Raw genomic sequence first — 27350 nt, forward strand, 5'->3', positions numbered from 1 at the left:
CACGCCTCTGTTCCCTCCCCGGGTCAGACAGCAAGGCCTTGTTCCTGTCCAAAGGTTCTCATGACAACAGATGCAACGGATTAATGACCAACTTCCCAGCTTTCCTTCCAAAACAATGTGTATACTTTGGAAAACAATCAAGCTCATAGGCAGACCCTTTAGGCTGTTAAAGGCTCCAATGGCAGAATTGAATGTGGATGTAGTGTTGTGTACAGATGTACCACATGGAAGTGTGGGGTTAGTGTGGCCCATGCCAGAGAGGAAGTGGTTAGCTTTGTTTGACAGAGATATGAGAAATGAGATATGAGATATCTAATACTGAGAAAAAGCTGACTGTGGTTTGTGGTCAAAAAGGAGAAGTTATAAACAATATGCCAACTGGGGAATTGGGAATTGCAGCATTACATGGAAAGGTAATACCTGATTTAGACCGATAGTTCAGCTCCATTTAACTCACTTTTTGTACCAGGTTATTTTCTCCATTTAATTTTCTAAACTGCTATGCTATGCCGAATAAAACTGATGTGTCATATCAAGCAGCGGAAATGCAAATATGATGAGGCTGACCTGTTCCAGTAGCTCCAAAACTGTTCGTTGAGATAGGTGCGATGACTGTGGTCGTCTCCGAACGAGGCTTTGCTCTCAATCCAGTGAACAATATGTCCTTCGACGGCTTTTGAGAAACAGAAACACAGAGCAACACAAAGTAAACTCAGCAAATCAGTAAATACGGTAATCCATGTAAATCGTTGCTTTAACATGACAATATTAAGAGCACTTCTGTTGAAGACAACATAGTTAAGATTACAACATTTATTTAAGATAAAACATGGTTATATTATGTTAATACTTACCAATGGGAACCTCCAGGATGATATCAGGTGTTTTATCGTAGCCCATAACTCTTAGTTGGTTTTCATCTAAAGGAGATAAAGTGCAACATCAATGTGTGACTTTTACTTTGTAATAGGTTTTACTCTTCACCGAACAAATTCTGTTGCATCAGTCACAGGCAGGTAACCTCGCAGCCTTGACCAAGGTGCTGGTAACAAACCCTTTAGAAGAAGAAATAACAGTAGAGGACAGCAAGCACAGTAAAACCATTAACTACATCTGCCACGTATTCGCTGTCGTTGCAAAAAGAAAAACCCTGTAAAGCCCAGTTACAGAGCTGCTCTTCAGTTTGCAGTTTGGCAGAGCTTTATAAAATATACAGCAAAGGGACAAGGTTGGCATTATAGCCTCTGTAAGCATGACCCCTGCCTGCACAGGCCGCAGCCATTGTCCTTGACTTCTGGTGCGCTTCGGCCATTATCCCTACAACACCTGATTTCTCCATTAAATCTCAGGCTGACCAGGTCATTCAGTTCCAAGGGCCTGCCTCTTTGTCTCCAGCCAAGCTCAACTAATGGGGCATGGAAGGGAATTGAGGAGAGATGGAGGGTGGCGGTGTCAGTGGTGGTGAGGAGGAAGCATCAGCCAAGGAGAGAGAAAAACAACCGAGTGGGGTCAGAGAGGCTGCCAGAGGCCTGTGGTACTAGAAGAGCATCCTGGGTGTGGTAATGTGGGTGTATATGTGTATGTGGTGGGATGGTAGCCTCTATTCATACCTACTGGGCTGTTGACATTGTCATGTGGCTCTGATCGCCTTTTTACATCACCCTTGATTAAAATTAATGGGCCATCCCTGCTGTTGGGTAGCTTATTTCAAATCCATTTATCAGATGGGGTGAGTCTGCCTTTAGTGGCCCTGGTGCCTCCTGAACTCTGACAGTTTTAGAACAGTCCTTTGTAAAGCTCTGAGGAAAGGTCAGCACTCCAGGTTCAAATAAATGATATGGTCTTAATGACAGTGGGAATGACTTTTATCCTTCATCACTCATCTGACCTAGGGGATGGTGATGGGATGGGGGTGATGGGAGGAAGGTTCAAAATGTCTGTTTCACAATTTCACACCTGGACACTCTACCTTGATTTAATATTGTTGGAACAGGATTATGATTAAAATAGAAAGACATTAAGAGAACAAACATGTAATTGGTTAAATATTAGAAACTAAAACTACATAAGGAGTTTTTCATCTCCAAACTAGGGGTTGGATAGATAACAGCTCCTTGTTAGCAAATCAATAAGAGATAACATCCATAGCATCAGTCATGCACAGGTCTTCCTTCACTAAGCGTACAAAAAGGATACAATGCCATGAAGAGATGTGATGAGGAGGTCAAAAGATAGCTTACCTAGAAAGGAAAGGTTCCTCTCCTTTAGTTTTTCACAGAGCAGCACCTCATGTTCTTGGCCAATAGCGCTGAGGAAAGAGAGTCAAGGATTCTAACATATAGGGAAAGAGTAATACTATTCAGTGAAACACCAACACGTAATAGTGGAGCCTCAGCCGGGGTAAGTACATGAAAAATAAATTAAAAGTAAATTATAAGAATTCATACAAGTCGCTCACTAACAATATTCAATTTTATCTGGAAATGGGTAACCACAAAAAACACTGATGTTAGCGATCATTCAACCTCAAATTTGCATGTTTATGCTTGAAATCAGTTAAAGTAAGGAATATGCTTTACTCCACTATTGGCTTACTATGCAAAGTGAAAGCAAATTCTGTTTTTGCCGATGTATAGGGAAAGCACAATCAGAGTTTTTAGGTCAAACTTAATCTGCTTTCACAACAAATCTCCAAAGTGCATTACCTAAATGAGGAAGAAACAAATGCCAATTTGGCAAAAATGTATAGAGCGCCTGCACAGGCCACTCCACTATTTCCTCTACAATCTTGGAAGTAAAATGCTTTTAGAATAAATGCCATGTTGCATCAGGATGCATGCTGCTTGATGTCACAGAAAGCAATACAGCAAATACAGAGGCCGCATATCATATGCAAAACTGGCTTTTTACCAAGAGAAAAAGAAAAGTTCTAATGCAATTATCCTGCCCTCAACAAGCACTCTGAGTACTCCCAAGATGGATTTTAATTAATAAATATATATCGTGATTGGCCCAAATGCATTAAAAGCCATACCCCTGATGTGAGGATGGAGCTCTTTCAAATAGCAAATAGAGGGGCGGTTCTAATGAACTCTGTGTGGTGGAGTAACTGACTCTAAGTTGACGCTGACAAAAGGACAGCCAAAGGAAGGTAAAAAGGGGGGACGTAGAAGGAGGGCACGGTGGGACAGGGTTGACTGGATATGAACAGAACAACACAGCCCGACCACCACACACCAAAGCTTGGAGAGACACAATAACATACAGATGAACCCATGTACACACATTCAAATAAGTCTCCTCCCCCAGGAAATAGTTGGTCTGCTACCGAGCTGCTTAGCCCTGAATAGCTTTCACTCTGAGCCTGCAGTCAAGGCCTAGCCCCTGTTTGATAAGGAGGGGGTGTTTGTGTTGATGTATAAAAAGGGAAGGACAACACTGGAAAAATAAGGAGTAATTCGATTACAATTAATATCAGAATAAAAAAAGAAAGAATTGATTGATCAATTAATAGTTCATATTGGACTGATTAGACACTCTCCATGGCGCTGAATGTAATTATAATGTTAAAAACTAAATGCAATTCAATTGAAAAGTATTTAACAAACTGCAAGTAACATCTCTCGGTATAAAAATAAAAGGTTAAATAAAATACCAAAGAAATGAACAAATGTCCAATACATGGAGCTTATGAATGATAATTTGTTCCCTGTATCATAGAACATTGGGTCTGATTCACTGTGTGCACATGGAGATGCATTTAGATCAGCCAATCCTCTCCTCCTCCTCTTCCCTCCATCGCCTTCCAGCCGCTGTAGCGGTGAAAGTGGGATGGCAGGCAGGATGAAACACTTCCTCTGTGAAGCAGAACTTTTATGTCAGGTGAAGCCAGACACATCCCATCCCCTTCAATAGCTCCTCGTCAATTTCAGGCTTAACATTTTATGGGATAGGATACTGTTTGATGCAGTCTACCAGTGGTCCATAACAGCAGTCATTTATTGTGCACTGAAAAGAGGGGGAAGAAATATTATGGCGTGCAAAAAGGGTGGGTGGGTGTAAGGGAGGTGGTACAGCGGCGGGAAAGGAGAAAACACATGAGATGCTGGCAGATTGGCAGGCATGACCGCCGGCTCTCACGTGACCTCATCAGCAAACATGAGCGGCTGATGCCGTCTGTCAGCCAGGTGGTACAAAAACACTGAAAAACTCACTGTACCTAAGCAGGAGATTTGTTACATCGACAACAGCGACTAAACCTATCAGATTTAATTGAATAATTAAAAATCATCCCATGAAACAACACAATTAAGACGATTATAACGAATATTTCAGTTTATATTTAAACGTTACACTTACCTGGTAAATGTTATTCGCCAACATTTGGTCTGGAATCAAGGATGGCTCTTTAAGCATGCTGTTCAGGACTATTTTAGAGGCTGAAACCAGAAAAAAGAGATAAATTATTACAAAAAAATTGTATAAATATATATAAAATATTATTAAATGTATGCAAATCACATCAAAGATCAGCGCCTATAGTCTACGAATGCAACAAATACATTATAGCTGAAAATATACAGGCCTAAAAGACAGACTTCACAAACAATAATTCACCATGCCACTGTTAGTGCAAGATTTCCTCACGAGTCCATTAGATGGCTGCTTGGTGTCTATACAGATTTTCTATAGATAAATGTTTCAGTCCAGAGCACAGAAGCCCCATGTAGTTTATCTATGTTATGAACGCTGACTATTCTGCATCTCTCATCCCCATTCCAGCTCTACTAACATTATAAATCAGGAGGGAAAGCCTGCTGGATTGATTCGCTGGTACTGCAACAGCAAAAAATTCCTTAAATCATTTCTTAAAAAGATTTGGATTAAATGGATTGTATCATTGTGTGACGAAATGGTTGAGGCACGCCATTTTAGTGATACATGGTCCTGACAGACTTGCAGCATTGCAGACACTACAAGGAATGTTTCTATTCACATTTCAGGCATGGATGGTGCCTGTACCAACACTGCACTGATGTCTCCAAGCTCATCTAATAAACTGCGCACAGCATATAAAACAAGACAGCTTATTTGAAATGTATAAAATGGGTTTTAAAAAAAATGGTGTTGAAAAAAAAGATAGAAAATGAAAAAGACTTGGGCGGATATTTGTAAATGCTGATTGGCTCAATCATCGATTTCATGAATAGAAATGCATTTAGAGGAATATTAATAAAACAGTCTTTTTAGCCCCGTCTTTGAATTTATTTTATTGGCATTACTCCTTGAGAGAACTATCACAGAGAGCACAACCAGTGCTGTGATCCCATCTACCTTATCATGAAATAAAGAGGGAGGAGGGTGGGAAAAGAACAAAGCCCATTCAGCACTCCCTCCTCTCTTTCAGTTTCTTCTTCTTCTTCTTTGTCTCCATCTTTCTCTGCCACCTTTTATTTCCCTCTGTTTCAGCCTCTTCCAACCACGGACGGTACTCCCCCAGCCCACCCCATAACCTCACACTCCCTCTTAGAGCTGCAAGGCACAGGGCTGTGCTTTATTTCTTTGCTCATTTTTCTCAGAGATTGGTACCTTCACACGCAGATCCATACCATGCTCCTGTTCAGTGCGGGCGGCGGTGAGGAAAGAGGGTTATATTTTCCCCTTGAGTTAGGACACCTCATGACAAATGATAATGGATAATCAATAAAGCGGGAAATATGAGGCAGCAAACTTTATGAAGCCAGGAGACATATTACTCCCCAACAACACTGGTTTCCCTTAACAAAGTCACTACTCGACTGTGCCTAATAATCTGAAGGAAAATCAAAGGACCTGCAACCACATCAGCAATATTGGCAACTTATTCCACTTTAATGGCATTTTGATTGATTTTTTCCCTCTTCCTAATGGTCGTTTTATAGATTTGACGCTGCTTCTGCAAAACAGTAGTGTGTAATAAACCTCCCTGAAGGCAAACGGCAGCCATTAAAGCTCTTGTCTTACTAGCTCTCATAATTGGGGGTTTGACCACCACCACATTTTGGTCTCTCACATAACACACACTTTGAGGTCTGGCTTCCTTTCTCTCTCTCCTTGTCTCTCCTGCCCTTTGGTATTGTTGGTAGATGGCCATAATAAGTGATAGGATCCCTTCCTCCTGCTCTTTCTGAGCGATGGGGTTAAAAATAGCCATAAAGAGGTGACCTTGGCACTGACATTGTGGAATTTCAGCCAAGCATTGACCTGATGAAAATGGAAGGCCAGGCTGCTAATAAATCAGGATGCTTTTAAAATGAGTTTACCCTAATGCCCATTCATCACAGGCTGTAATGCCATTTGCAGGCCCAGGATTCGCTGCTGTGCACAAACACAGCAGTAAATAACAACAGGGCCCTTGCATCCCTCGCATCGCTGCAGCCTCCAACATCAGCATACATTTATTAAAGACGCCCCCGCCTTGCACGGCAGCACTCCTCTATGACACCCTGAGCTCCTCTCTGCCACACACACGCGCCGTGCTCTTTAAATACACACACTCAAGGCACACAGTCGCACACATAAAACACATGCAGGAAAATAAAAAGCATAATCTGAAGAACACCAGACACAGAGAACAAAGCCCTGCAGCGCGACTTTGCACCTTGTAAACATTCGCCAAATTTACAGTAATTGTCCCATGCTGGTATAAATTCTGACTAGGCACCGTATCACACCGTCAACATCTGAACCGGAAAGAACAGAGAGGAGGAGAATAATAGATCTGAAACGCTACGCCTCCATTGGGATTCGCTAAAGAAAACAACCAGTGTAAACAAATCACAGGCTGTTTCATATGCAACTCCAGAACAACGTAAACTATATAAAGCAAGGTAACAGCAACATAACCTTGCCTTGATTTCTTATTGCGTACTTGTGTCATTTGTAACTACTCTTCCTTTCTCAGCGAGGGTGAAAAAGTCATTATCTCAAACACAAAAAAATGTTGCGAAACCTCATTAGATAGCAACATTTGTTGAGGGAGGACCGTAATAAAACAATAACGGATGAGGATTCTTATTGCCCCTGACACTGATGAGCTCCTCTGCAAGTTTGTTTATTAATTAAAAAACCCACTCTTTTCCACGGGTGGGGGGGCACTTATCCATTTCCTCTAGAAACACACCCCCCCCCCACCATACTCCCCATGCACAAGCCATTGAGCTGTGGAGGGGCACTCGTTCATCAAACTTCATGGAGCAAGGGAGAGACAGGTCCTGATAATGTGCGCCGCTAAAGCTGATTTTCCATGATGAATCTCGGAGCATATAAATTGGCTAATATCTGAAAACATTTACAGATACTAGAGGAATTGACTACTTGTGGGACATGATGGATGAGGCCCTGCGACGCTGGCCGACAGCTCTGCAAATCTCTGCGGCTGCCTAAAGCCCTCATTTGATTTTCCAATTTACTCCTTTTAAATTTATCCTCCCGCATTGAAAAAAATAACAGAAGAGGGAAAGGGAGACGGCGAAAGAGAGAGTGGGAGATGAGAGGAAGGGGGGGGGGGAAAAACGTGTTTTCTTTTTAAGTATCTGTGGTGGTGTGTAGGTGCTGGTTGATGATACGCCGTGGTATCTCTGTGCAGGAGGAGCCCAGTCCCTGAAGAGGTTACTGGGGCAGAACTGATCTGCTTCCACCTGATTCTCCCTGATAGCGGTGAGATGAGACTCTACATTTCGGTGTGTGTGTGTGTGTGTGTGTGTGTATGCGTGTGTGTGGCAGTAGTAATAGTATATCTGGGGAGGCTCTGCTATGGAGAGAGGCTTCCTGGGTCAGGCCATTAGAGGCTGACTGGAGCTTCTCTGCTGAAAAGGAGTAATTAGTATACTTGTCAAGTGAAGTGCCACGCTGCTGCTGCTTACCTCCCTTGCACCCAATCCCTGCATGCATACACACACAGACACACTCATCCTGCCTTTACCTCCTTACTCCCTCCCTTCTTGCTAATGAAGTGCCCTTACTCTCATTATTTGAAAAAAAGGCTCTACCACAGTTAAGGGGTGAGGGAGAGAAGTGAGGAGCACTTGAAGACAAGAGCGGAGCAACCATAACAATCATAGTGGATACCAAAGTTGAGATTTGACTGGATAGAACATAATACAATATTCAGTTATCAACACGTCTGATCTGCAAAACACTGAAGCTATTACGAATTCTGTCAAGGAACCAAAGGATCATAGTAGACACTAACATTCTCACAGTGTTAACATCAAACGCAGGACATTTATAACCTTGCGTACAAGGCTTCGGTAAAGGAATGTGACAATAAATCTTAAAGGCGGTCGAATCACATAGTTACAAAACATGGAGCAGCAATCTAATCTGGAGCTGGGCCTTGGGAAAATGGAAAAGGTCAAATAGCTAGCAAAATTGCCTCCTCAAAAAAAGTATGTCTAAATCTAGAGGCACATCAACTCCTGTCAGTGGAGGGATAGAGAGAAAGATGAAGAGATAGCAGGAGATGGAAAAGAAGAGCAGGAGCTCCCCCAACGTGAGGCTATACGAGGTAGTATCTACCAACAATTACAATACAAGAGTTTACAATTGAATCCTATCATTTACAGAATGTATCAGTGGGTTGAGACACTTTCTGTGTGCACGTGTAATCAATTGTATGTAATCTGAAAGGCATATAAAGACATTTTAGATATATTTTCTGTCAACATGAACATTTTAAATAGGTCCAAAATATATTATATCGTTCAATTAGAGTTAGTACATCAGTTAAGTCGTTGCGGTCATAACATTTGGTGCATTTCTATTATATCATTAAAGAGGGTTTTGGGTTCAGTTGAATTCAATGTAACTGTATTGCCACTATACATATCAACTTTAGTACATATTTTCGATTTAAAGACATTTATACATCTTTTGTAATAATTCATTTGAACACATCACAATGACAGATTAAACTGTAATGCAAACATATATTTAGCTACCTTAGTTATATTTTATTATCATCAAATTCAATAAGTTCCTAAAGTTAACTTAATTGTCATATCCATGTGGCCCATTCAAGACATTAATCTGTTGCCAACAACCCTGAGAGGCATTCTGGCGTCCTCATCAAAGCTGTCTCACCTGGTTTAGAATACTGTATTTTTTCCTAAAAATTGCAGCTTTTAGTGACCTTAAAATAGTGGATATAAACTGTGCAAAAGTCCACACGTGACCTTTCCTCCCCTACTGCCCAGTCTGTTTTCACGAGACAAGGAGCATTATGGATGTTGATATCATATTCAATACGTGATAAAAACTGCTTTGAATGTATTGATTTATTTACAAGCACCACCAGATAGTCTTTCATTCTGCTTGACTGATGCTCTCTACAATATGTCTGCTGCAAGGAGAGAGGAGGGGATGCAGCTTGTTGGTGGTGTCATCATGTTAAGGTGTGGTGGTGGTGGTGTGTGAAGGGAGGGGAGGCAACAACAAGCAAGCAAAACAAAACAAGGAAAGGAGAGAAAACAATTTAAAACTCTGTATTGATCCAGCACTAGTGATTGTACATATATTCCACAGTCCCAAAGGCCCCATTCCTGTGTCTCTTGAATGCAAAGGGAATACAAAAAACGATGGTGCTAGGCAAAGGCAAGCCACTCACCCAGTTGGGGGTAATGTCCCTTATATAGAAGTCTATTGATCTTTGCAATGTGCCTGCTGGCCCTCCCTCTGGAGTCAACAAAAACAACACCAATACACACACACAGGCACACTGGAGTGCAGTCTGGGTCTGGAGGGGGGCATGACGGATATACCTGACAATAGCACAGGACCAACCTGTGAGCTAATTGCCAGGAAAGACAATTATCCTTGCTTTGTTTAATAATGGAAACACATTACTGGAGTCTAATATACACAGAGGGAGATAGGACGATTTGACCGCACAACCCATGTGGACAGCAATTAATTTGCAAAGGCCAAGCAGGTCATTAGGAGATTGCAGAGGAGAAAACAAGTCACCCTGAAAGCAACCGGCTTCACAGCTGGTAAAAGTGAAAAAAGGTACAGTATAATGACGTCAACATTTGAAAGGTTTTATTTAAACAGCAGGTAGGATTTTACCAGATTAACGTAGATGTTAATCGGATCTAAATCACTTTTCTTTCACAGCGTGCAGGCTTAGTTATGCTGATTTAGATCTATGATTATCTTGTAAAAGCCATCTAGCTTCTCTGACATCACTGTACAAGAAGAAGAGCCACAACCATGACATTACTCTCAAGCCTGCAAACGCTGTAATACTCCATGGTTACAACACTGTTTTGAAATTAAACAACGATGATCCGGGAAGTTTTGTCTGCTACAAATCTATTGTGAGCAATAATAAAGCCTGTTTTCACTGTATGGAGATGGAGGGATGCAGTGTGCTATTATCTGAGACCGAGTGCTTCCCCTGGATGAATGCCCTGTTCTACAAGCAGCTCAGACTAGTATTTTGACAGGCAGTGGATAACGGTGGGTCCAAAGCAATCACATCTCTGACTTTGACAAATGGCTGTGCTGTGGCGAAGTTGAAAATAACACACATCCACTTTAATCTCTTTCTTGATTAAATTGAAATCACGTCTTTTTGACATCATGCGATTCACTCTCAAAGCCCTGGCTATCGCACAGACACACACAATCTATTGAAATGTTATGGAATAATATTTGCATGTGATATTAGATATTTATTTTACTGCAAATGTTTCCAGTATTTCTGCCAAAAAACTATTACACAAGATATAACAAAACTCTACACACTAACAGGAATGTACACACACAATTATTCACACAATTTCTGGACAATCTCTTTGACAAGTTTAACACAAATATTTGCATCTGGAGTTTTGTTTTCTCACAGAGTGTTCATCAGCGCTACCATTGTGTGCAGTGTTTTGCAGAGGTGTGCAGTGTTTTTAGTTTGAGTGCAGGGAGATGCCCTGACAGGTAAGGGAGTACTAATGGCTGATACCGAAGGTGTATACTTGACTTCATTCTTATGCCTTCCCGGTCATTATAAACAAATATTACCAGGAGATTGTTCAAATGGTACTGGAATGGTACTGCCACATTTTCCTTAACTTAATTTCCTCAGAGGACCCCAGTAGAGATGGAGAAAGAGAAGGAGATGAAGGAGGAAGAGAAGGTAGGGGGGAGATGGATGCATTGGGGGATGAAGGAGGGTGAGGAAAGAAATCAGGGGTGTTATAAATAACACTGATGAGGTGAGCTAGAATTGATCCAGACTGCAGTTGAGAGGTGGGTGGTCCTTCCAGTGCTTAATTGCCAGTCATGTGCCCTGGGATGCAGCTAGCACTAAATGTGGTCTGTCTCTCATTACGCTCGGACAGGCTGAAAATACAGCAGCAAGAACGGGATTTGGGACTCAAACAGAAAGGGATTCAAAAGACAAAGTGCTACAATTAAGACTGATGGGGGGATGATAGAAAGGATGGAGTGAGAAATGGAAAAGTGTTACTCACGCACTCCACCCTCGAGGCCCTGAAGGAACCTGTCCAGGATGATACGAGCCATCAGTGCCGGAGACAGATCCGCCTTTACATAGATTGAACAACAAAAAGAGAGAATTTGCCTTAATGAAAAACCAGGCTATGCAGAGTTAATGCTACTTCAAAACAGGGGTATAGTGGCAATAGTATTCCTCTCTTGAGAATTACTCCATTTACAAACCTTCAGACTAAATCCCACATATCCAGTTGGAAGTGCGAACACATTTCAAAGAACCTAAGAATTACGGCGCTGAAATTACACCGCCGGTCTACTTTCGGCTGATGTCACATGGATAATAATGATTGTAATGGCTTTAAATGATATTATTGGGTTTTCAAACCTTGACCTAACTTTCGACAATCTCTGTGCAAATTGGTCTTTGAAAGCGTTGCTGTGCAATAACCTTTCCCACAGGAACAAGAGCTCGCCAATTACGCAGCCAAGCTACCAAGCTGAATTGCCTTCGCCTCTGTCAAACGGACAACCGTAGTCTCTCATCTGGAATGAAAAAGCTGCAGACACTTTGCCCGAGACAGAGACTATGCAGAGCTTTAATCATAGGATGATCACTAAGGAAAAACTTCAGACACCAACAGGACACACTGGAGGGACTGTGGGAATGCAGCCCTTAATGGGAAGAATAGAACCTGTGGCTGCAGCGCTCTTTGAACACAAAGACACCTCGAGAGGTGTTGAGGTGTGCAGTGTTTTTAGTTTGAGTGCAGGGAGATGCCCTGACAGGTAAGGGAGTACTAATGGCTGATACTGAAGGTGTATACTTGACTTCATTCTTATGCCTTCCCGGTCATTATAAACAATATTACCAGGAAATTGTTCAAATGGTACTGGAATGAGAAAACAAAAGCTAGTATTTATTTTATTATTCAGTTCAATTAACAGTAGGGATGCATACCGGCATCCGGTATTACCGAAATACCGGTTAATGGTGGCTACGGTATACCGTACCGAAATCAGATCCGGTTTCAATACTTTAAAAAAAAAAAAACTTATTTTTTTTAATTTGTATTAATTAATTTTAAAAGTGAGTCCGTGGCCCGTGATGGCGGGTGTTATAAATTAGATTGCATAATCGTTTTTCTTCATATTTTATGTATTTTTCATTGTTTGTTCAATACTAGAAAGGTAAAAGTCCCATAAAAAGGACTGTGATGGGATTTGTTTTCTCACCAGTGAAGGTAAATGTTGATTTTAAAGATGAGATTTGTTGTGATCTCATGACCATTATTCTATTATGTATTTGTTCTCTAGTCGAATCTCAGGTTTAACATTAATTATAACGGTCTGTTTGCATTGACAAGATGTGCTATTCACGCGGCACACCTGATGGCGGGTGTTATAAAAGATATTCCATCATTGGTTTTCTTCATATTTTTAATGTATTTTTCATTGTTTGTTCAGTGCTAAAAGGTCCAAGAAGTCCCACAATTGAATTTAATATTCATTTGACATGTTAACTATATCGTAAAGCGCTTCATGGGAGTAATTGTGGGATGATACATTTTCAAAGTATCACGATATGTATCGGTTGAGTATCGGTATCGTTCAGTGGTATCGGTATCGTAAAAAAGTCAACGATACAGTATGCATCCCTAATTAACAGGCACTACTCATAAAATGCTCCAAATCGTCAGAGTGAGGAATTAGCTTCAAAAAGGTAAACCAAGCATATGGAGCTAATTCCTTTTTCTAAGCATTGCTTTTTATCTGCTAAACATTAAAGACACATTAAGTCATTTATTGCTAAATTGCACAACCTCTTCAGCATTGAGGGAATTAAAACATTGCTTGAAGACAAGACATTTCTAGCCAGCTTGTTATGAAACACAGCTAGAGATCATTTTTTCTCTTGTTAGCATAATTGGGGACCAGAAGTGAATTTGCCCTCAGCCTGTAGTAAGAATGGTGCGTTTCATCTTTTCTCTGATGCTTGTTGGTAACGATGGGAGCAGAGAGGCTTCTGTCTAAAAACAATGTATTTTTACCCGCAGAAGTATTTGTTAACGTCTCCATAATATTGCACTAAAAAGGCCAAACATGTCGTTAATAATTAAGGAGTGAGCACAGAGTTTATATCTTCATTAAGACCTCTGTTAGCGTTTTAAACTTAGCTTTTAGCTTGAAGCTCTCTTTCCTCTCCCCAACCTTTCTAATTTCCTCTCCCTTTCGTCTCGGCTCTCAATTCTTTCCTCTTTGTGCGTAATAGTCTGCGCTCTATACACATTTTTGGATGATGAGCATCAGATTCCTGGTAACCTGCATCAGGGCTGACACATGAAAAATGGCAACATTACCATCGCTGGCCCAGACTGAATAAGGACCACCTGATTAGTTCAGGTACTTGCATCTCCCTAATTTTCATATTAATCATGAGTCTCCATTCTCAAGTCAGGGCGCAGCACTTCATGGGTTTAACATGTGACTAAGACTCACCAAACCTTTATTTCCTGCAGATAACAATTATTGTTTAGTTAAACTCCACTTGTATTAGCCCCGTAGGCTAATGGCTGTCACGAGAACAGTTGTGTAACTGCACTGTTCTAAACCCCTTATGTTTAAGTAACCTTTACATAAAACTTCATATACAGCTTGCAAAAACACAGCAAATGTCGGGCTTAGAACCCTCATTTATGGAAGACTTCTCGGGCAAAAAAAAAGAAATCCATGAATAGTTTTCATCATTGTTAATCATTTCCCTCTGTTGGAGATATATTGTCTCATAAAGGGATGAAACTACATCAATTAGCGGTCTGGGAGACCATGAGTGCTTGGTTTAAATGTTAAGTAGCATATTAAAATGACAGTTAAATGGTTCATAGACAGTTATCTCTGAGCTGAATTTAATCCTTTGGAAGAAAAAAAAATCATGTGTCAATTAAATGGAGAATGAATAATGGCAGTTAGCTTTGAGGTGCCGCTGATGCATGTGAACTACTCATTTTAGATTAAGAAACCCTCAAATCCAGTTGCCTGGTATATGAACCAATACAGATTAAAATGTGAATTTAAATGTTTTAAAAGCTTACACAGTCTACATTCAGTTCTAAATATCACAATATCAAAATTGCCTGACTAACAATGGGATGTAATGACAAAATAAGAAATAAATCAGTATCTGAATAATCTAAAACATATTGCATAAATAATCATTCAGCAACATAAGCTGCTTTTTCCATATTTTGTTCACAGAAGAGAAACTGTAAATGATTTAGTATTACAACAACAATTTACTTATTAGGTCCAAATGTGAGAAACACTAGGGGTAACTGATGGATTAGTTTGCACTAGAGTAAAATGCAGAAACTTGATCATGTGAATAATTTAAGTGTTGTTTTATAAAAACACACAAAAATCACACCACTATTTAATTATTGTACCAAGTTCACATGCAATTATACGTATGAATAACATTTTCTGCATCAACCAGAGAACCAATCCTACCCTGACCTTTCTAAAGCAAACAGGTGGTGAGGTGATGAAGAGAAGAATTAACCAATGACCCGGCCCTCACCTGTCCGCAGTTTGCGGCAACTCTGCCTGAAGTGCAATTTGGAAAATGACCTAATAAAACACAACAAGTATTTTCACATCTGCTTAATGGAGGTGAGGGCTAATTACATTAAATAATTGATAATGGTGTGGACCAATTTACCAATTTTGATAATGACTAACAGACTACTGAGAAAATCTCAAACTGCAGCCAATTTCTATCTATCCATTTAAAGGAAAAAGTAGGCATCAATTGAGGATTTTCCTTTTGAAGATAAGAAAAGAGAGACAGAGAACAAACTAAAGGTTAGGCCATTACCTCATTGGCCAACTCCAGCAGGACGGGGGCAGTGGGATGTGCCTTGGCTTCACTCAGATACCTTCATTATAACAAAGAACAACAACAGCAGTAAAAAAAAAAACATGGCCCACAAAGGCAGACAGAAGGGTAGAGGGGACTAGACCAGGCTAGCCAAGACATGCTAATGTCCCTGATGACTCTGCCCTAGGTGGCATATGGCAGGCTCAGTGCGGTTAAAACAGCACTGCTTGAAGGGCTTCAAATTTCCTTGAAGCCAGATGATGGTGATAGTTAGTTAACCCCTGCCGCCCAAAAAGCCTTTTTTCCCTCGCCAGCTAAAACAGCAGCTCCCCTCTGATCCTACCCAGATCATGTCTGAGGTTTGTTGTTTTAAGTGGATTAGAAGTGCATTATCCAGTCTTGTTTACCCCAGGACAATGGCCTAATATGCTAGATAAAGGCTAATTGCAATATGCAAAGAGGTTTTCCCCCTACAGCCTGTTTTTATTTTATTTTTTCTTTGAATTTGTCCGTATTCATTGAATTACAGATAATCATCCCGTCATAACCCTGAGTAAGGCAAATGTCTAAAGCCCGGTTATTTATTTATTTTTCTGCTTTCACTTTGACATGCAGAACAGAGCTTAGCAGGTGCAAGTGGAGGTCTGGAATGAATCCTGAGGGTGGTGATTTGTTTGGGGAAGATTATATCTGTCACGGTGGCCCACCTACTCTCTGACTTTAGCGAGTCCATTCCTCTGTCACAGAACAGGGAAGACAAAGAGAGCACACAAGAGTGGGAGAAAGATACAACAAAAAAGAAGTGAAAGGGATAGAGATGTGAAGAAGATAAACAGACAGGGCTTGACAGAAGGAATAAGAGCAATAATGTAATACAATACAAATAAATACAGTACCTTTGGTAGTGGCTTTCAATAGCATCTGGTGCATGGTGTCTTGAGATTGTTCTTTTGATTCGTTTCTATCATAAAGAAAATACTGGTTATTATTCAAAAATAAATAATAATAATAATATTAATAATAGTTATTTCCATACATTCATTATTTCAGTGTGTTATTTTTCCCATTCCACCTGAATAACATGCAGACCTGTTCAGCCTAGGTTCCTCCCTTCATGCTCTGTTGTATATGAACAAGCGTAATAGATCTTAGGTCAAAGTAATTTAATTTCAATAAGTTTGCTAGGGGTCAAAGTGTGCGAAGGAAAGCTTGTTCAAACCCCCATCCCCCCCGCTACCCCCCTCACTCAAACCTTGTATTCATTTCCCCTTTTTCGATCAAACAATGACCTTATTTCAGATTCCACACCCTGACATTTCCCTGCAATTCAATTGCCATCTTCGGCGAGAAGGAGGAGGACAGGGGATACAAAAAGGAAGACCACTGGTTAAAAAACAACTTATTTAAAAACTACTACACAGAGAAAATGTAATTCCACAGAGACGGGCAGTGTGACTGACACCTGTCAGGCGGATGATAAATGACTCCATTTTCTGCCTGTGCTGCCTTCTGCCACTGGCGGCAGTGGCCATTTATCATCATCTGCTGTCAGCCGTGGAAAGCAGCAGTGACAGTGCGAGTCAGCAAACATTTAGCACACGCAGCCGCACTACACGGGGAAATTATTATTGTCAGAATAATAATGGTTTAGCATAATTTATTACAGGTCCACCAAATAAGCAGGGGCTAGATGTTATTAGACAGATGGATGGGAAGGCTTGGCAGACATCCACTGAGGCTCATGCAGGCAAGAGCCCTCAACGTGAACGTGAGGAGGAGGGGGTGGAGGGAACAAACGGGGGTATGGCGGGGGGGGGGCATTCTCCAAACCAATCAGAGAGCTGGCAGTTCAATTACAAAGAAATAAAGGGACATTCATCATTCAATTAGGCACCTGTCAGGGCTCACAAAGGAAGAAAACTTCTAACCTGGTACTCCAGGGAGAAGATGCTCAGAAGAGTGGACTGCGAGTGACTGGAACAAATAAAAGAAGGACAAAGTTAATTACCAGAGTGCATTGCAGAGACAAAGGGAGAGGGGGAGCTTCAAAGCTGGGGCCAGCTGCCCTGTAATCTAAAAGAACATGAAAACAAGTGTGGCAAAGTTGTTCCAGATGAACACCTCTGACAAAGGATTCCTGCCACGATGGCGTAGGGGTGGAAGACAGGGGGAGGTTATGCGTGGTATGAGAGATGAGAAAAATATACCCTGTTATTTTTCCCTTTCACTCATTCACACATACCATCTTCTTCCATCCCTTTTATCTACAGTAAGAGTGCTGGAAATAAATTGTTCAACATTGAAGTGCAGTTATTGCACTCATAAAGAACATACCCAAACCAAACATAACAATGTTGAAGCAAAAGTAATGACATTCATGCAGATAAAGGACAGGATGTGCCGAGAGAAACCCAGCATTCACTGGCAATAACACTCTGTGGTTTGGTAGATGTCTCTTTGCAAAAGGAGTTGACCACTGTGAGATTGTGTATCTATGTGTGTGATTGGTGTAGCAATGCACAGATAGAAGAAACTTTTCTTGCTTCACTGTCAGAGCTGGCATATGGGCCTCTCTGGAGCCGTCCCACTGCAACTGATGGGCTTTGAAAATGGAAACTTTCACTGCAGGAAGCTTGGACTCCCAGGAGTCAGTGGATTCTATGGGATGCCATAAGTTACATTCATCTCCAGCTCTAGTCAATGTCAAACACCTGGCAGAGAGAGAAACCTGGAAAACAGGCAGCTCCAACAGGGACTCACAGCCCCTTCAATACTCCTCTCCCACCCCCACAGGCTCCTTTGGGTTGGGGATATTTAAAGTGGTGACAGATATTATTCTAATTGGATGATACATACCTCCACGTGCATATCAATGGGAAGAACACTTGAACGCAGCACACACACATGGACATAAACAAACTGCTATGTGATGGTCTCCAGTGGTTTCCATATACTGCTCTCAGTACACTTGATTGTTAAATTTAATGGACTTTTGGTTACAAGTCACCTGAGAGTGGTATGTAAATACTGAGGAGAGGCTGAAGCTTCCTTTCTGCATTAAACTATTGAGTCCACATAGGCCTTCAACATCAATCACTATAAACCATGAAATAACCATGTGACATGTAAACAAAGCCAAAGGAATCTCGAACATTGATTTCTGTCTGGAGTCTCCGTCTGCGGCCATTTTTAATAAAAGCATTTTAACCACAGGAATAGTTTAGCCGTTAATAATGGCTTACCCATGGGCTTACCCCACCAAACACGTCCTATTGGGTTCTTCAGACGCCAGTTTTTAAGTTGTACTACCCGGAGAACAGCTAATTTGTGACTATACAAACTCTCTGGGGCTCGACCCATCACAGATGAGTCTTATCAACCACAAAGTTACAGTTACAATATGTGAATGAAAAAGAGTTTGAAGTGAAGGAGAAGAAGGGGAAACTCTCAGAAAACACTGCCACCTCAGCATTAATGTACAATGATGCTCGGGGATGAAGGGGCCACTGCAATTAAGTGGGCCATTAAATGGTCAACTGTCAACATGTGGACACTTAAGGGAAGAAAAAAAAAATTCTTCCACACTTCAACCATGCACCTGAGCATTTCAACAACATTACGGCCTTATTGTTGGCATGGGACCATCACGATCCCCCTGTTGGAACAGACATCTGTTAGGTTTTAAATGGATTACTCTCTATAATGAGCATGATTACAGCCTAATTGCTAAATCTATACCCTGTTAACTTTAAAAGGGACATAAACTGCTCTAAATATCTGGGAAAACATATCCATTTCAAAAACACAATTTCTGCTTCACCTATAGCAGTTGTTGCTGATATGGAAAATGGATAAAAGCTTCACAAATGCTGAAACTAACTTGAGTGTTGAAACAAGACCAAGTATTGTACGATTTCCAAGAAAAAGAGAGCGATGTAAAAGAGATGAGGGCAGACACCTGGATCCAAACCAAGACGATCTGCATTTTATAGAGTCGGTCATATTTTACACTGTGCTCATATTGTATAGTGCCCTTTTTCCATTTAACAGACATGAATAGTAAGTTATTGCAGACTTTGCATTAATGTATATCCAATCTGTGCTCTCCTGGGCACAGTAAGCTCTATTCATGCTAACATATAGTGCTAAGTGAAGTCTTACAATGGGGATCTGATCTGCCTGCTGCACAGTAGCACGGTTATACATAAACTACCTTACCTCATAATACTTGATTCTGAGAGACATGGTCTGATACAAAACCTATTCCAAAACCTGATTTATTTCTCACTGCCTTTTTTTGTTTTAAACAAAGCATTTTATTCATATGTATGCACATTATGAGCACAGAAGAATGATTATTGCATGTTATGCTTTTTAATGCTGTGATACAACATAAAGATAAAGTAGTATTTTGTTTGCATGTCAAAACATTATTGTTAAATGACAGAACTTTCTTCTAGGGTTAATCCCAAAATCCCCCCCGGCTATGACAACTTTGGAATCCTAGATTATAACATCTGCACATTGAAAAATCTTAGTGTTTTTATAATAACTAATTCATCAATCTATATCATACTTTTTGAATTAGATAGATGTTTGACTGTTTGATTTTAAAACAGTGTTTAATTATTTAAATGTATTAAAAGGAAAAGGAACATTTTCAAACCACTACAAATACACTACAAAAAGAGTCTGTGCAATGCAGCACATCTGAACACTGACCTTTATGAGAGAAGAAAAATAAAAATCCCTCCCTCTTGGATCTAATTTAGAACATGGGGAAACAGAAGGTTGGGAGACAGAAGAGTGGTTAGGGAATCATTCACTCTCAACCTAATTACCCTTCCTTACAACATAAGACAGAGCATTAATATGCACTGGCACCCAAAATAGTAAAGCAGCAGATTAAATTAAAAACAATTAGGGACTTTCACTTTGTCACTGAGCTGGTATGCTTGTCTGGTCAGTGCTTTAAGCTCTATTAAGTTAGGCTATCCACTGGTTATGAATCTGACAAATTCATATTTGAGTGTTGAATTGCCTTGACTCCTCATGCGTTCAAAGTGCATCAGTGTCTTAAGCTTACATGGAAGAAAACAGTTGCAAAAAGCCTAGAAATTCCCTACAACCTAATTAATAGGAGATGAGGGAATTCAAGCTATCCATTATATTCAGAATCTTCCTATTTACAAATAATTAATTATAAACAATAGCTGTAATTTAGGTAATGAAAGCCACCTGGCTAATGGCATTGGCATCATATGCTGCGACAGTATTTAGCATTTGGTGGATCTGCATGCAGTGAGTGTTGCATGGGGAGACTCTTCAGGGCATGGAGCTGGCTAATTAAGGCATAGCACATATTTTTCCTAATGGACGATGAAGCTGCTTTTTTGTAAAACCGAATGACATGGATAAAATGATTCACTCTTAGAAATTGTATGGAAATATTGCGCAGTTTTAATACCTTGTTGTTATATAAACACCTTGTAAATTACTTTATTAGCTAATGCTTCCCTAGCAAAGTTAGGATTTATATCTCACCTAGATCTCATTTCATTAATGCGGGATCGCTGACAATAATATATTACGCATTTATTTTCCTATAGATCAATATTTTATAAAGTGAAAAACAGCTGAATGTGGGTAAAACACTCTGGATATGCAAATGCTGCTAATTACACATGCTGATATGCAAAATGCTAACATCTGTTTCTCCATCATCAGCAGCAAAACAAATGTGTACCAAAAAAATATTTACGCGTTAATGTATAAATGTGATATATTTTGACAAGAGATAGAAACAAACACAAATCTCAGTGTGTCACACAGCTTCGTACAAATACTTGCACAATGAGCGCACGTGTTTGCAGTTCAAATTAGTTTTACTTTTACCCCCGTGAAAAACAACTGTAAAGCCTTCTTCCTATTACAGAAAACACATTAACAATCATGTATAGTATTTACTGTAATTGCAGTTATATTGTTATATGTTCTTGTTAGTTCAACAGATCTAACAGAGATCAACAGATCCACTATATTCTTAAGTTTTTTCTATAAATGAAGAAAAATGCCCTGAAAGCCTGAGTACATTCCACTACGCTTACTTATATTGCCCCCCCTCCCAGCTCTCTGCAGAATACAGACTTACAAGCCCGAGGGGGACTATGGACAGAAATGGCTCCAGTAGCACAACAGGACATCACACTGTCTACAATTGTCCTAATAGATGACAAATATGACCCCTACAGAGGCCTATTCACTTTATTACAATCTGTAACATTTCTGTCTGCTGAGGTGCACGTCAGAACTGTTAAATAATGGTGGCAAAAAGAGCAAGAAATATAACAATCACATCCCTAATTGTGATTCCTCCTGAAAGCTGGGGATCTTCGTGGCTCTGTGTGTGACAAAACATGTTAGAACTATTATGATGCGTTGCCTTTGCTATCGTGTAATTATTGTCATCGCTGCTTCTGCAAATTCTCGTAGAAATTGAAAATGAGGTCCATGTTATCCGTCAAGTGGCGAGCGTCCACTGGTCTGACAAAGAAACACATTATACTGACCAATTGCCTACTCCCCCAAGCGTGGCTGGGGAACTTGTACCATTCTGAGCAATTTGTTTCATTCTTCTTTTGCAATTGAACCTAGTATGCAAAGAGAACCTGAGGCAAGAGACTCCACCATGGCTGCCCAGCTGAACTGCGCTGCTCTATGCTGTAGGTTTTCCTCTGAGTGTATCTGGCTCTGGGGCTTGAGGGACGACACTGTTTCTACCGCTATGTACAGTGATTTGTTGGTATTGCTCACCATAGCTGATATTTCTGAGTTGATAATTGGCCTCTATATTAAGACCTTATTTCATATAGTATTTTTAGCCCAATGAGCCGAAAAGGCGTGTGCTTGGACGATGTCTTGAAGATATGAAGAGGAAGTAGTCCTTCCTTTGCTTCCTAATCAAGTAATTGACTCCATATTTTATTCATGAACTCCTTAGCTTGACATGAAGTTGTAAACTCAGCACAACTTCTCTTCTTTCTCCATCCCTCCTCTCTGCTTACACTTCATTCATCCCTTCACCCTTCCGAAGCTCATCTAACCACATAAAGCTGTGGAATTAGTTTGCCAGCCTCTCAGCTTTCAAGGGTTGTACCCCAAAGCCACAACTGCCAGTTTGTGTTTTGTTCAATATGGCGGACCAGAAGTGTGAGGCCGTGCACCGGGGGCCGCCTCAGCTGCCCCCACAGGCTCTACACTAGATCAGTCTCTGGGTAATGTCATTGCCACTTCCAGGCTACAAAAAAGCTCTTGTAGTTTACCTTCATGAGAGCTACAACAGAGCAACTCATTTGATTCCACAGAGACAACAGGGGAGTTCTCAGCTAAATGTAGAAACACTCCGACTGGGACACTTTAGAAATGCTATATTAATACTTTGGCAGTATGAATATACATCTTTAGATCCCATTTCACGTATACAATGACATGTGTTTACCTCTAAATACGTCATTCGTCAACATTAAGTAAAGGTGTTTGAACTGATAATATAAAATGTAAATGTACAGGTTTTAAATTGGACCAATATAACAATAAAATGATTGATATAGATATTGTATTTAGATTTAGTTTGAAAAAGGATAATGTAGTTTCTGATATGCAAGAAAATTATATAACTTTATAATTAATTTATATAGCAAAGGAAGTGAAGTACTTAAAGCAGCTAAACAATTTTGCAAAAATATTGCTGCATTGATTTTGCAAGAGAGCCTAAAAAACAATGATGATCCGTCAGGTATTTTGTTTAGTTCTATGAAAAAAATCATTATATATATATATATATATATATATATATAAAAAGAGCTTGCCAGTTTAATGCATCGTGCCTGTTATAAAATCCTTAGCTTTAGTCGGCATGTAAATAAAGAAATAAACACTACAGCAACGATAAATAATCAATGAGCAAGTCCCCAAGCTTCGTCCTGAGCCTAGATATTACCATCAAAAACAAAGTGTGTGTTGCCAAGAAATCACCATATCAATGGCACATGCCACAACAACCCTGTCCCGCGTTTTCCTTTCAAAGATCATGCTAGATAAACCCCAAATAACAGAGAAATTAACAAATGCTTGACATTTGCTCAACATCCATTATTCTGACACTTCTTCAGAATTTCAAAAGGCTGAACGCATGCTTAATCAACATTCATATTCCCAGAGCGAGCCCCAGCACCATATTGCAGCCCGCCTCAGTGCTGATGAAAACGGCACATTAGGGCCCGATTCGAAAAACGTTCAGGGACTCCTCACCAGGGAGCTGTGCAAGTGTGTGTGTGTGTGTGTGTGTGTGTGTGTGTGTGTGTGTGTGTGTGTGTGTGTGTGTGAGAGAGTAAAAAGAGAGAGAGAGAGGCAGTGGCTGTGTTTAGAGGGGAGGGATGCTTCACACTTAACTTTTTAAGCATTTTAAAAATCAGAGGCATCTGCCCCTTTCTGCACACCCTCCCACCCTCATGACTGTGAAAGCCATATGAGGAGTGAGCCGAATGACATTTTAAAGAGGGGGGTAATCATTACATCCAAATTCATTCATAATACAGCACAGAAGGACACAGAGGACTCTCATTCCCTCCCTCTTTTTCTCGCCCTTCTTACACAGACTCTCTCTGGGGACAAAGGGTGGAAGGACTGGGGTCCCCTCTAGACCCCAAGGGAAGCCAGGCAAGGCCTTAGAGAGCAGCCCATCATTTCCAATTCTAATATGTGGCAAGAGAAGAACCTGATGGGACTGATGTCACATTTTCCCCCAAACAGACCTACGATGAGCCCTCCCAACCCCCCCCCCCCCCTCGCTGCCAAGCCGCAGTCCAGATACTAGGCAGGGCACCACGGCTGGCTAAAAAGGAGGGCAAGGAAGAGAGGGCAGGAATGGGGGTTGATATTTGCATGTCCCTCCATTGTGAGTGGGGGTAAAAAGTGACAGCACCGTGTCCAATTCTTTTCCCCCCAGAGCAGCTCGGGGCCCGGCAAGAGAGGCCAGGCTGACAGATGACTCCCAACATCTGTGTTATGCAGCCGTTACAGATGAGGGACTCCACATCACAATCTCCCTCTTTCTGTCTGTCTATGGGACACTCCCTCTCTCCTCCCACTACCCATACTCTTAGTACAACTGAAAGACTGACAGACTTTCCATGGAAATTACCTTGAAATGGCCTTTAACAATCTTTTTGTTCAAAGTTAAAATGTTCCTCCCTTTAAGTCCAAAATTAATGGCAATGATTATGAAATGGTTTTGAACACAATGCAGCATTCAGATGTTTGAGGATCATGGCCATTCATACTACATACTCATCAATGGAAGTTAATGTTGCTTTTTTTTTTTTTAATAGACTAATACATATTATTTAATAGCTAATAAAATATTATTAGAATTATGAAAATTAGTGATCGCTAAACAATGTCATTCATGATTGTTGACTGTTGCTATTTCAAAAGTTAACTTAAAAATACAATAAATTATATTTTATGTTATAATTAGCACTTAACAAACAATAAGTGTGTCTTCGAGCCCCCGAGGAAACTACTACAGGCTCTTTCATGACGCTGGTAGCTAACACATAAATCTGCACTTCACTCAACATAGCTATCATTTGGAAATCGACCCAGTGCGATGTGAAATTATTTGATATTCAGGTACCTGTCTTTTTTATCTCTCCGAGCATTATAGTCAGAGATAGAGTGCAGGCTTGTCCACAACAAACCCCTAACCCCCCTACAACCCTCCTCCTGCCAGCCCCAGCCTGGCCAATATTTACGCAGTGGCAGGGCTCCCACACAGTCCGAGGGGACAGGAGGGGTGTGGGGCGGGGGTGGCTGACTGCCGTGCCTGAGCACATGCTAAGAGATGATGGATGGCCTAGTCGATATGTTATGTCTTAAGAGCCTGATTTCCTGCCAGTCCAATCACTAACCCTCCAGAGCCCAGCTCAGCTGATTGGACAACCAGAATAATTTTGCAGGCTGTGAAAACACTGCTGGCGTGCCTGTCTGTCAGGCCCAGTGACGAGACTCAGGGATTTTAAAGAGCAGGAGTCTCCCCAAGACTGGTTATGGTGAATGAAATAATAACAATAACCAGCGAGACTAAACAAAAGAGCCAGCTCCTCCGGAAAGAGAGATCGTGCTGAATTATTGGAATGAAAACGCTCCAATGTTTTTCTTTAATTATTGCACCCACCAGTTCCACTTTATGAAAAACTGGTATTTGGACTGCTTGTTAAAGCCAGTTTGGATAAGAAAACCGAAAGGTAAAAGGAAACTCAAAATAAACATGAGAAGGAGCTCCTAGTGGTGGTGCCTAAACATACAGGATATTGAATGAACTTTATACGCATGACATATTCCGTAAAATGCTGACAGTGAGAATAAAGGCAAGATCAAGCTCTGCTGTGTCTCCTTTGGGGATCTGATACCTTCTTCTAGATTGGTGATTAGGGCACAATGGAAGTAGGAAGCTCCAAATACATACGACTTTGTAAGTGACCTCGAAGGGATCAGCCATGGTGTCCTGGTGGCCTTGGGGGATTACACATGTTAGGTTCAATAAAGTGAGGGCCCTCAGTGTCAAGGAGAAAGGCAAACACAACCATTAACCTCTCTCTTCGATTTCTGGAAGTGAAGGCGCTGCATGGCAAAACATTGGCTAATGCTGTGGTGGAAGCCTATAGAGAAAACTGTGTAGAATTAATTAGTGGTCATAAGGGGTGGATTAAATGGGGTTATACATATTTAACAGGAGATTAAAAAAAAAGAGACAGAGGAATAAATGATGGTATTATTGGGAGTCGCTAGATGTTAAAGTCCTCACTCAGTATTTCAATTTCAATTATTATCTAAACATTATTTTGGGCAATTTCGGACACTATTCATTGATGTACATTATAGAAAGTATGTTAAAAACACAAAACATTTACACATGTGAGGAAGCTCAAAGAGTTCAGCGCAGTGGTGGAATGTAAGTATAATTACTCAAGTAATGTATTTAAGTACAAGTTTGAGGTACTTTCACATTATTTGAGTGTTAAAATGATATGCTACATTTGACTTCCACTCCATTACATTTTTAGTGGCAATATTTAGCTTTTTACTTCACTTCCTTTATCTGACAGCTTCAATAACTTTGAAGAGTCAGATTATGAATGTAAAAAATATATAAATCAACTAATAAATAATATTTGTTATAGGTTAAGCTACCCAGCAGTATATTAAGTAATTCAAATTAACCCCACCCTTTACCAGCTGCAACATTAAAGTGATAAATGCACCAATAATTATAGTCCAATAATATATTATTCTGAAATGGGGCATTCTGCATGATGAGTTATTTAACTTTTGGTATACTTCTTTGTTTTGTGCTTTTACTTGAGTAGGGGTTAGGAATTCATGCATGCTATTTATAACAGTGTATTGATACATTACTTCAGAAACCGGGCCACTTACTTTGGAAATCTTTCTTTCAGAATCTTCATACATTGACGGGTGGGTCTCAGCTGATCAGTCCATCTAACAATCTCCTTATATTCAGCTCGGGACAGCTTCATCTTCTTTGATTCGTATGACTTTGACTGTATTTATCTGTAAAACACATAGTGAGAGTTTGATTACCGGATGGTAATAGCAATATGATTTAGAAAGGGAAACGACGACAGGTGACTGGCAGCTGTCAAAAACAGCTGTACCTGCACTGCTAACCAAACATAGCTTTATGTTATGACTGGCGCTACAGACGAAAAAACAACAACCCTACATAAAACATTTCCTCACATCTAAAGACTGCTGGATGCCAATCCATGCAACACATTGTAAAAGATGATCTTGGTTAATAAAAGTGTGTGTAAAAGGGTTGTTTACCAGCGATTCCAGCAGCCTGTTCACACTTCCCGATAGCAGCTTCCCGCTAGGAAGTTGAAGAGATGACTTTTGT

At 40.5% G+C, this 27350-nt stretch overlaps 1 protein-coding gene across 1 annotated transcript; it reads right to left on the bottom strand.

Annotated features, from left to right (window-relative positions):
* Nucleotides 1–567: 567 nt before the first annotated feature.
* cdin1 (CDAN1 interacting nuclease 1) lies at nucleotides 568–27350 on the bottom strand (the record flags this gene model as incomplete). The annotated part of the gene is given in 11 exon segments (XM_034237065.1): nucleotides 568–673; nucleotides 855–920; nucleotides 2241–2308; nucleotides 3959–4008; nucleotides 4360–4439; nucleotides 11511–11583; nucleotides 15365–15425; nucleotides 16264–16328; nucleotides 17296–17341; nucleotides 26867–27001; nucleotides 27278–27350. Coding segments are annotated over 10 exon segments (716 nt in total), but the record flags the coding sequence as incomplete, so codon positions are not given.

This window comes from Gymnodraco acuticeps, unplaced genomic scaffold (assembly GCF_902827175.1).
Source record: "Gymnodraco acuticeps unplaced genomic scaffold, fGymAcu1.1, whole genome shotgun sequence".
Classification (NCBI taxonomy): Eukaryota; Metazoa; Chordata; class Actinopteri; order Perciformes; family Bathydraconidae; genus Gymnodraco; species Gymnodraco acuticeps.